Source organism: Bos grunniens, chromosome 12 (genome assembly GCF_055505025.1).
Source record: "Bos grunniens cultivar Pamir isolate PY7600 chromosome 12, Bosgru_T2T1.0, whole genome shotgun sequence".
In the NCBI taxonomy this organism is placed as follows: Eukaryota; Metazoa; Chordata; class Mammalia; order Artiodactyla; family Bovidae; genus Bos; species Bos grunniens.
The window spans coordinates 32,832,051-32,843,795 of NC_141176.1; the positions used below are offsets into that span (position 1 = coordinate 32,832,051).

The 11,745-nt window shown below is 48.2% G+C and overlaps 1 protein-coding gene across 1 annotated transcript; it reads right to left on the reverse strand.

Annotated features, from left to right (window-relative positions):
* Positions 1-555: 555 nt before the first annotated feature.
* Positions 556-3,004, reverse strand: RASL11A (RAS like family 11 member A). The gene is made up of 4 exons (XM_086329648.1): positions 2,830-3,004; positions 2,412-2,468; positions 2,224-2,303; positions 556-1,259 (listed from the first exon to the last, which is right to left on the reverse strand). The coding sequence occupies exons 1-4, from the start codon at positions 2,936-2,938 to the stop codon at positions 786-788; spliced, it is 720 nt and encodes a 239-aa protein (XP_086185774.1). The 5' UTR covers positions 2,939-3,004; the 3' UTR covers positions 556-785.
* Positions 3,005-11,745: the final 8,741 nt, after the last annotated feature.

Here is an 11,745-nt window from a genome sequence, read left to right on the forward strand (position 1 = left end):
GAATCAATAAATGATAATGTTATTCATGTTATAATTTTTTAGCATCTATGTGCAAGGAACTTCTCCCCTAGAAAATTACCTGGTGTCAATTTCATGCCTGGGGAAAGTGCCCTAATTAAAGATGCATGTGGGAGCGCAGGCTCAGTCAAGTTCGACTCTTTTCGAACCCATGGACTGCAGCCCTCCAGGCCCCTCTGTCCATGGGATTCTCTAGGCAAGAATACTGGAGTGGGATGCCATTTCCTTCTCCAGGGAATCTTCCTGATCCAGGAATTGAACTCGAGTCTTTTGCATCTCCTGCATTGGCAGGCAGGTTCTTTCCCAGATGAGCCATCCTGCAGCTATCCAAATCCCATTCCTCCTCCACAGACTCTTGTTTCTCCCACAAATTCCTTCTAAACCAACCCCTCACTGCGGAAGCCACCAATCAGAGTTCAGACCCAGGGCAAGCTCAGAGCAGTTCTGGGCTCTGGTGCAAGTATGATTTCTATAAAAAGACATTTAAAAACAAGGAGCAAGGTTACCATTTGCCTTTAATGGAAAAGTGGCTAGCCGTTAGTTTTTTAAAAACCTTTTATTTAAAAAAAAAACAACAATCTTTATACAACTTCTAGACAATCACCGTTTGAATTTTCAGAAATACATATACACTTGAAAACCAACAGTCTGTATAAAAATAAACTCTGAGTGTCTGATTAAAAAGGGGGACCCACCCCCCGCAGTCTTCTCAGTAGCACGAATGCATGGGTTAAAAGGAGATGAGTCAAGCAGCCGTGGTGCTGTGTCTACCCCAGGGCGGGGGCAGAGGGGGCCTTGGCCTTGGAGGACAGAGCCTGCTTGAAGCGCCTCTTGAGATCCTGCATGTTGGGAGAGCGCGGCCGCGGGACGACGGACGCTCTCCTCCTCTCTGACCCCAGGTTGTGCAGCTTGCTTACTTCTCTGCACAGATGCCGGAACGCATCACACACATCTTCGTAGTTCTCGCTGGTGGAAACTTCCAGGAACAGGCTGCCCAGCTCGTTGGCCAGCTGGACGCCCTCTCGGGTCTGCACCTGCCGGGCATGCAGCAGGTCCCCCTTGTTGCCCACGATGACGATGGGGGCTCTGGAGTCAGGGTGGACCTTTCGGATGTGCTGGTGCAGGGGGCGGATGGCCAGGTAGCTGTCGTAGTCCGTGATGGAATAGACCAACAGGAAGCCCTCTGCCCACTGCACGCACTTGGACAAGGGGTCACCCGCCTGCACGAGGCTGTCCTGGACCTGAAAAGAGCGAAAAGAGCCCGGATCTAGGAAGGCCTCGGTGGGAAGGCACCAAGAGAATATCAAAGCCACCCTTGGAAAAAAACGTTAGAAAGAGAAATCACTAAATATAGTTTTCAGATGCTACCCGGCTTCTGCAGGAGGCTTTTAACATGGAAAGACCCGATTCTCAGGCAGGGTCCCGGCCTGGGTTATTTCTGAGCTGTTACCCATGCATCACTTTTAAGCTTGGCAGGTTGTCTGTGATGAGCCCTGGAGGACTGACTGAAGAAGGACTTCAGTGAGAACTTTCAACTCAGGATGGCGCAATTTTTAGGGAACTAACTTCGAACAAACAAACCTTTGAGCATAAGCCAAGATAAATATCTATTCCCAAACCCATAAAAATATTTTTAGCATGTCCTTCTTGAGAATGTTACAGAAACAAATTCCTTCTTTCAGATCTTCCCTCCCTAGAACAGAGAGCAATTAGTAACTTGTTAATCAAGTTACATTCCTGACAGCTTGCCCAGGGGTTATCTGAATGCAGGTACTGCAGAAACAGCTAGAAACGGGAGCGCTTCGGGGGTCTTCCTGGAGAGAAGACCCTCTCCGGAGTCCCACCCCATAGTTTTGTTCAGGCTCCAAGGCTGAGCTCTTACAGAATTCCTGGGATCCCTGTAACCAGTGATGCCCGGGCTGCTGCTGCAGAGAGAAGGTAAGCCTGACTCCCAGTTTCCGAGGTGGCTGACAGGAGGGGGCGGCCTCTAACGACCTCCTCTCCCCGTCCCCTCCTCCTATCGTGGCCGGTTTCTAACACTCCAACGACTGGGCCCTACCTGGGACGGCCCACCCCCTCCATCTCCTGCCATGGCAGGCGGATTCTTTACCACTAGCGCCACCTGGGAAGGCCCCTGCATCTCAGTGCATAACCTGGCTCCGGCGTCCGCAAGCGCGTGGGCCGCCGGCTCCCTTCAGTCCTTACCTGGATGCCCCCGGGGGTGTCCTGGATCTGCAGGGAGACCTGGTCTCCCTCCACGTACACAAGCCGCGAGTACAACTTGCCTGGAGGATTAAGGAGACTTGGGTTTTAAATTCTCATACTCTCATCAGAAAAAAAAAAAGAAACAAATATCCGAGCACGCAGCCCCAACAGGGCGAGAGGAATCTAACCTGTATTCGGCTCATAATCGCCGATGAATCTCTTGGTCAGGAAGCGCACGATCATCGCTGAAAAGAAAAGAGGAAAATTCAGCTGCAGGACTAGGACGAGACTGCCAAAGCCGACCGGCTCAGGAAAGAGGGCGTGACCGGCCGCGGAGCCGCTGGTACCGCGCGCATCCTCAAGGCTCCGCAGAGCCCAGGGCGCGGCCGTGGCCTCCGCAAGTTTTGAGGCGGGTGCGGCCGTGGGCCGCACCTGGCACCACACAGGTGCCCACTGGCTAGGGCCCGGGCATGGATGCTCCGGGGGAAGCCGCGGGAAGCCAGGTGAGCGGGGCAGGCGGCAGGCCAGCAAGCGCGCGGACACGAGTGGGTCTCCCCTGCCCTCCCCCGCTCCGCGGAGAGCCCGCCTTGTCCCCGGAGCACTCACCGCTCTTGCCCACGCGGCCGGCGCCCAGCACGGCCAGTTTGATGTCCTTGGGCAAGAGGTAGTCGGAGGAGGACTCGGGGATGGGGGCGAGGAGAAAGTGCCCGGACATGGTGGGCGGCCGCACGGAGCGCACTCCGGAGCGCGGGGACACTGGTGCGCGGGGACCACGGCGGCCGGCGCGGCTGGCCAGGCCCGCGGCTTTTAAAGGGCTGGGCGCGCTGGGGGCGCTGCGGCCGCCTCCTCTTCCCGCCCCTTCCCGCAGCGGCGGGCAGGGGGCGGAGCCGGAGGGCCCGGGCGACCGTCACCACAGCGTCGCTGCCTGACGCTCCACGCCAGCCCCCGGGCCCTGGAGACCCCGCCTCCACTGCGCCAGCATTGCCCGGGCGGCCCCTGCATCCCTCAGAGGCGAGCCCTGGGTCACTAGACCAGTGGGTGAATCTGAGATCAGAGTTACGAGCTGGGGGACGAAAGGAAGAGGAAAAAGGCGATCGGCCAGATGTTTCCGCATCAATGGGATGGATAAACTCCTGTCCAATGTTGCCATTTGTATCGTTGAAAGATGCTGAGGGGCGGCATTATTAAGGAGAAGTGCCCTGACTGTTAGTGGAAGGGAGGCGCGGTCAGTGTGACCTCGCTCCAGATTTGTGAAGGCCCCTTGGGGAAGCGGTCGTTCACAGCTCAGCCTCCAGACCCAGCCTGGCTGCTGACGCCGGCTGAATTGACTCTTTAGCGACACTTAATCAGCATCCCATCCACTGAGAGCTCTGCCTCCGGACTAATTCTCCATCAGATCCCGTCCTAGGACCTGAGTCACTCGTTTGCTTCGTTATACAAGTGCTTACTTCTAGGTGTAAAGTGGAGTTTAGGGTGGGCGTGGAAGGGGGAGGAAGAGGACACAAAAGCAAAAGGGCGCCTGTCTTGAGTTTCCGAGCTCACAGTGGCCAGGCTAAACAGCCTGGCTCTCAGTTCTCGCCCTTAAAGGCCTTGACTCTGACCCCTCTCACATCCACATGGGTTAATCGCCAAGTTCCCTCATTTCTTCTGCCTCAGTCTCCTGGGGTCTCCTCGGCTCCCTCCCTCCTGCTCGCCTGGCTTCTTGCCTGAAGAATCTGGGAGTGGACTGGTTTCCTTCCCCCTCCCCCGGGGTCGCTTCCTCTGATCTCTGTCATCCTCAGCCTTGTACCCAGTGATGCACTCTCAGGGCACCCTTGGCAGCACTGACCCCCAGCTGTCATTACTGCCTAGTAGAGTGTTTATTTCATGTCTGTCTCCCGGAATGCAGGGCCTCTAGCTTGGTCTTGGATGCCCAGCACATAGTGGTATCTTAGGAGGCTGTTAATAAATGTGAGTTCACTGACTGACTTTCTGAATGAATGGGGTCTTCACTGTGTAAACTGGAGAAGACAGAAGTCACATGTGTAACCTCGTTCCCCAAACCCTGGTTTTGAGATTAACTTGCTCTCAGGAGAAAGTGTTCCAAGAAACACCCTGAGAGGGATCGCCTTATGTCAGCTGAACTGGCTTTTGGCTTTGCACAAGCAGTCCCTTTCTGTGCAGCCTCAGTCTGACCGGAGAGACGTGAAGCCCAGACCCTCCTTCCCTGACCGGGGAAAAATCCCACAGAGATGGTGGTGACTTACAGAACCACCTTGAAATCACCAGGTTCAGTGACAGGGACCTGGGCTTCTGCCTTTCAGGTTTCTCTTGGCCTCTGCTTCTTGAGCACAGAATGGCTCCTGCTTCACCAAACATCAAGTACTCATCCAAGCCAGAAGGGAAGGAGGGAACCCTCTGTCTCTTTTTATTATGAAATAAAGTAACTCTCAGAACCCAGCAGGCTCTCTTACGTCCCAGTGGCCAGAACTGAGAAGCTGGGAACAAGTGTTTCCAATGCCCAGCAGAAAAGACCAGGACGAGCTCGAGTCAGCTCCTCCTGGAGGTGACACACACCACTACTATGCTAGGAGCCCAGTGGTGGAAGAGGGGACGCGTGCTGAGCAGCAGTCATGGGCTCTGTCCACACACCCTCACTCTCCTGAGGCTAAAACGTAGTATTTACAAGGGGCAAGAGAGCCCTTTCTTGGCTGAATCGTGGGCGTGTCTCCTCACCTGACTTTCTTACGTTCTCACGTATATACGATCATTGTAGGTTAAGGTCACCCCATAGGGAAGATCCCTAAAACTGTTCTCTGCCCGGTGGCGTTATGTTCTGTCTGTACTTACACTGCACCTTTGCTCAGAGAGCTCGAAACGTTACTCCTCCATTCTCCTTGGAAAGCTCTTTGCATTTGCAAACACACAAGATCACCCATGACCTTTCAATGCAGGTGTGTACCTGAACGGTAGAATTATAAATAGCCTTGCCTAAACTGTAGGTGCTTGTCTTCTATTTCATTTGAATTTCTTTGTATCCAGAGTTATGTAATATGGCTGTGCAAGCAACATATCACAGGCATGCTGAAGTGGTTTTAAAAAGATAATAGAAGTGTGTAGGCGCAGATATGAATATACAGATCTGTGGGTGTTTAGAAGTGTGAAGAGTAGATTTGGTACTACGCAAATAGCAGGCTCCGGACTCTATTAACCTTCACCAACCACAGGAAGGAGTTTGATTTCCAGCCCTAGACAAAACTTTGCCAGGGATCCTCCTGGACTTCAAGAACATCTCTTCCAGCACCATCACTCAATGTCAGCTACCTTTCCTGTGTATCCTAAATTCCCCAGTATAAAAATTAGGCTCTGTTCTCTACCCACTCCCTACTTTATTTCAGTTCAGCAGTCAAATGATTGAAAATCTACTCTCAGCAAAGCTGCTAAGCGCTGGTACAGAACACAGAGAACAGCTTTCTATTATCAAACATTTACTGAGAGGACAATAATGTGTAAGACACTCTCACCTGCCTTCACAGACATCCCCTTTGTGAAGTTAATTAAAATAATTACCCAATTATCATTTATATATTATTCTTGAGTTTACAAAAGAATTTTCAATTATCTTAATTCTCCCTTAATCTTAATCCTGTGAAATGGGTAAAAAAAAAATTTTTTTTTTAACTTTTTGGCCACCCTGAGAGGCATGTGGGATCTAGTTCCCTGATCAGGGATCAAACCTACACCCCCTGCAGTGGAAGCACAGGGTCTTAACCAATGGGACAGCCAGGGAAGTCCCTTGAATAACTTTTAATGGAGTATAATCTTTATAAGTATTGAAACACTATGCTGTGCACTTAATATAAGTCAGCTATACTTAAAAACAAACTCACGGATACAGAGAGCAAGACAGGTGGTTACTGGAGGGGAAGGTTGGAAGGGAGGTGAAAAGAGTGAAGGGGACCACCTGTATGTTAACTGTAGCTTTGGCGGTGATCGCTTTGCAATGTACACAAGACGCTGGTTTATAATGCTGCATACCTTGACCTTATGTTAGAAATATGAGGTGGGGGTCAGGTTATCAGGGAAAGCTACAGGGAGAAAAGACTGGTCTCTGGGCATATTGGATAGATGGAAACACAAGGGTAGAGACAGGTCTTATCTAGCTGGGAGAGCAGCATGAGCAAAACCAGGAAGGTAGGACGTGTGTGGCACATAGTCTCAGATCAGATGCAGTAGACCCTGATGCTGGGAAAGACTGGTGGCAAGAGGAGAGTAGGGGCCAACAGAGGATGAAATGGCTGGATGGCATCACGGACTCAATGGACATTAATCTGAACAAATTCCGGGACATAGTGAAGAACAGGGAAGCCTGTAGTGCTGCAGTCCATGGGGTCGTAAAGAGTTGGACACGACTTAGCAATTGAACAGTAAAACGACCCCAAATGTTGGGGAGCAGACTGTGGATGGTAGTGAAGGCCATACTGTGGCTTCATCTGGGAGCTCCTGAACACCCCTGACCTGTCTCTGAGGAGGCGACCCCTAGTACATGCAAGTGCCAGTGCTGTCAGTATGCAAAGGACAGGCGACATCTCTGCTGTCAAGCATCTTCAAGCTGTTTGCTTATTCATCTCCTGTGAGAAATTAATCGGAACTCTTGTTCTTTCTCAGGAGCAGACACTCAATCACATCTCCCCTTGAGCTAAGCCATCATCTCATTTGATAGACAGCAAAGAGTACCCCATGGCATCCCTTTTCTAAACCAAATGATTTCCATAAACTGCACTCTTGCTGAGAAAGTTCTGTGAGGATTCTCTATGCTTTTTTTATGTGGGACTCTGAGAGATGGCCCATCCGTGGCTCCTCACCACATGGCTCCTGCTGTTTGAAAAGACCCACAGTAGAGTCTTGGATGGTTTTTCATGCCTTTGTACATTCTCCATCTTAGCATAATAGCTGCAGTTTCTGCCTCACTCTTTTCATAACCAAGCAATCTGCCTAAGATTCTATGAAGATTTCTCACTCAAACAATACTAATTTTTCCCTTTTAAATAGGGCTGGGATGAATATGCTATAAACACTCATATCCCAAACAAATCAAATTCAGCTTGAAATTCTCCTGTGCTCAAAAAAATAAACCTGTTATAGTGATGCCTATTGCTAAATTTTAGCAATTGTTTATATTTTAGAATCTTTCCTATCCTAGTACAGAAAAAAAATGCAAATCTACGCTAATGGGAATATAGAAGAGATATGAAACTGAGGTTTTTTTGTTTTGCCAAACATTTAGAAGGAAATTTCAGAGATGTAGCTCATTCAACCCTTCAGATTGGCTTCAGCTGAACACGAACATAAGGCCTTCAGTGATACCTGGCTAGATCAGAAGAGAAAGTCCAAGAAGCCACACAGCTTCAATCACGATTGTGGCTCTTATTAAGAACAGGGTGAAAAGTTTTATAGTTAGAATATTTTTCTTCACTCTCATTGGGATGTGTGAAAAAAAGGGAATTGTACAGTAAGGGATTCGTTTATAAATGCATACTTTGTGATGGTTACTAATTAAAGGACCTGCATTTCAAGGCAGGCACATACTTTTATCAGCACACACAAAGCTCAAGCGTTTCAATTTAATTCATCTCTCTACTAATAAAACCTTCCAAGATCATCTGTAAAATAGTTGCACTAAACAAGAGATGCCCAAGAGTTGGAAATACAGATGTAGAGCTTCAGAGAAAGTGAGCTCTGAAATTGAGTCTCAAGTTTATTAGAGATGGCTAAAGATAAATCTAGCGGATCTCACATTTGAGAATGCTTCTCGATCATCCAGGGAGCTTGTTTCAAGTGCCAGGCTTGACTGGCAGAATTTCTGACTCAGTGGCTCTGGGGTAGGTTTGCATTTTAAACAAGTTCCTAGACGTGGATGCTGCCTCTGGGGCACCATACTTGAAGAACCACTGCTCCTAGAAAGAACTTAGGACAGACGTGGAACCTCAAGGAAGATCCAAAATAAAGTGGCCGAGGGAGTTAGACAGGCAGGGAATTTGGTGAAAAGATGATGGCAGAAGGGCCTTCCCAGGTGGCATCGTGGGAAAGAACCCACCTGCCAATGCAGGAGATACACACGTGCATGACGGCCGAAGCCTTTGAAAGGAAAACAATTTCCTGGCCCTGACAAATACTAGGGAGATGAAGCCAAATTGGAAGTCTCCAGATTTAATTAGCAGGGTGTTTGGTGACCTCTAGGAGTAGTTTCATTAGAGTGGTGTAGGTGGAAGCCAGATTTGAGTGGGAGACTGGGAGTTGAAGCTACAAAAGAAATGAGACACAGGAGAAGCTGTTTGTTTCATTTGCTGGCTCTCAGCAGTCCATAAGCTGAAATGAAGGCAGCAGTAGTGGAAAGGGTCAAGCAAACAAAAGAAAGCAAGAATAATTGGTGAAAACAAGGGCAGTGTAGTGTCAATGCACCTCTCGAAGCCTTATTTTGCCTTGATTTAAATAGGATTTCTGATTGGACTTCTTCTCCTAGGTTGTAACTTCCTTAAGGGTGCTTAACCTCCTTTCAGGGTAAAGTAGGGGAAGTGACAGTAACCATCTCCTAACTTACTGAATCTGACTTTGGCTGGAAGTGGTACAAGATCTCAGAAAGGCAGGTAGAGGCCAGATGATACAGGGCTTTGAATGTGAGAATAAAGGTCAGAAACACAGGGAGGTTCAGCAGAGATGGCAGTGGAGGCAAAAGGAAACCAGGTAAGTGGCCCAGAAGCTAACGAAAGCCCAATTCAGTAATTCAACATTTTCTTCCACCAGATTAGCAAGGACTAAATTATAATGCGCTTCCCTGGTGGCTCAGACAGTAAAGAATACTCCTGCAATGCTGGAGACCTGGGTTTGATTCCTGGGTCAGGAAGATCCCCTGGAGAAGGAAATGGCAACCCAGTCCAGTATTCTGGCCTGGAGAATCCCTGTGGACAGAGGAGCCTGGAGGGCTATAGTCTATGGGGTCACAGAGTGACACAACTGAGAGCAGCAACAAATTAGCAACAACTGGGGAGAGTGAAAAGACAAGCATTTTCACTCACTCACAGAGTACAGACTGGTACAACCCTTTAGGAAAGCAATCAGTATCAAGAATCTGAAATTCAGTACTGTGCCTGAGGATGCAGATTCATAGTCTCACCAATGACAGCAATTTATAAAACCGCTGTACTGCACACCAGAGGAGTTCCCATTTCCTGGTGACCTCCCCTCTGCGTGGCCGGGCCCATCTGCAGCCCTTTCTCTGGTCTAGCCTCAGCAGCCCTCCAGCACTGTGTCCCATGATCCTCCATTTCCTTTTTGACAAGTCAAGTTACACTTCATTTAGTGAGTTAAACGTGGAATCACTCAAAGTGCAAAAAGGACTTGTAGAAAATCCTTTGGTCCAATCTGTCGGACTTGCAGACAATCCTCATTTTACAGGAGCAACACAAAACAAGGTTAGCATGACTTGCTGGAGAATGAACAAAGGTTTGAAGTATCTTAATGTTTCCACATTACATGAAATATTTAATAACTCATTACTGAGCAACGTGGTTGGTTAGCCCTCAAAATTCAGAAACACTGTAGTTTATAACAGTCACTGTAGTCAATAAATGCTCTTGAATGAGAAAAGCACTGCCTTTTAAAACAAGTAGACATCTACTTTAGGTTATTTTCCTGTAGTTTATAAAGTCCACAGGAAAATAAAACCACCTAAAGTAGATGTCTACTTAAAAAAAAAAGAAAAAAGGCAGTGCTTTTCTCATCCAAGAGCGTTTATCAAGGACATATGTGCCAGGGGCTTCCCTCCTACATAGCTCAGTTGGTAAAGAATCCACCTGCAATGCAGGAGATCCTGGTTCCTGGGTTGGAAGATCAGCTGGAGAAGGGATAGGCTACCCACTCGTCTTCTTGGGCTTCCCTGGTGGCTCAGCTGGTAAAGGAAGTGAAAATCACTCAGCAGTCCATGGAATTCTCCAGGCCAGAATACTTAAGCTGGTAGCTTTTCCCTTCTCCACGGGATCTTCCCAACCCACGGATCGAACACCTGTCTTGGGAAGTGTTTTTTTTTTTTGGCGGGGGGGGGGGGGGCGGCGGGGGGGGCGGGTGGATTTCATTCCATCAACCTAAACCAGATTATCATCTGATTCCAAGCACTTTCATACCGTTCCTTTACATGCTTTTATCAGGGATGGTTCATCTATGATTCAAGGTAAATGAAGGACAAGCAGAAATTCTGTCAAATGAAGAAAGCCAAGTATGGGTGTTTTGGGCCAAGGCAAGTGTATGTGCAGAACTTGGGCAATGCACAGAATTTTCCTAATAGAGCCATCATGTAGGAAAAGAATATTTAGTAGGACCTGGACTTCACAGTTACAGACAGCTGTTTTAATATTCCTGCCCTGGATGAAAACTGCAAACTCAACAGATCACAATGTTGTCACCAAACACTGTGTGACACCATGTTGTGTGTTTTACTTGGCTTCCAATCAAACCTCCACAGCCACCCCGGAGGGGGAGATCTTTCCGCTTTGCAAAGGCAGAAGCAAACACAGGCTAAGCAGTGTGCATTACAAGAGGATCAGTAAGTGGGAAGTCTTGAAGCCACTCTAACAGTAGCTACAAGAAATGAAGAGAAAGTGACTAAAAAGGCCGGAGGGAAGAATGGCTGTGACATTCATAGAACAGAATTTTCAAGTAGGCAGTGACTTCAACTGGTGCATAAGTGGCACCATCAACTTACCTTGAAAAACACAGAACGGGAATGCCAACAGATGCAATTCATTACGGTTCTCCTTTTCTGCAGTGGTGGTAAACAATTTCTTTTGCCCAACAGTCATGTTTAAACATAACCCTCCACCACTAGGTGTGCATCTTTAAGGGCAATTAATAACCAACCACACTCACTGTGTTAGGTCAGGAATCCAAGACTCAGTGCCAGGTCTGCTGGACTCCAAAGCAGACCTACGACCATCCCGCCACCCCAGATAAAACCGAAGGCTGCCAACACCAGGGTTTCACTCATTCACAGCATTTACCAACATTACACACAGGTTCTTGTCTCTAACAGTGGGGAGAGAACACCCTTTAAACAAGCTCGCTACAGGTACTACCACAGAATCCTGAAGGCAGGGGAGTGGGATGGGATCAAGGCCCTACTGGGTGTTTACCACATCCAATTAAAAATACCCAGGAAGTAACAGAACCCAAAATGTGCTCCAAATACACTAAGTAGCTTTAAAATATTATTACTATGAAGCAATAAATCCTTGCCCAACTCTCCCCCCTCATAACCTTGGCACCTTACTTGACTTGTGCCTCTGCTTCCTTTCATGCAGAATGGGCAAAACTGAACTTATTCCAAATTTTTTGAGTACATTTTATTAAGTGCTTAGAAGGCCACATCAGTTTAAATAAAAAAGGTCCTCTGGTTTTTAACACTCTGCTGAGCACTGCTGCATGAATGGTCTAAACAGCTCAGGCTTCAAATTTAAGTTCCTGATCCTCAAAACATATCTATTTATGATG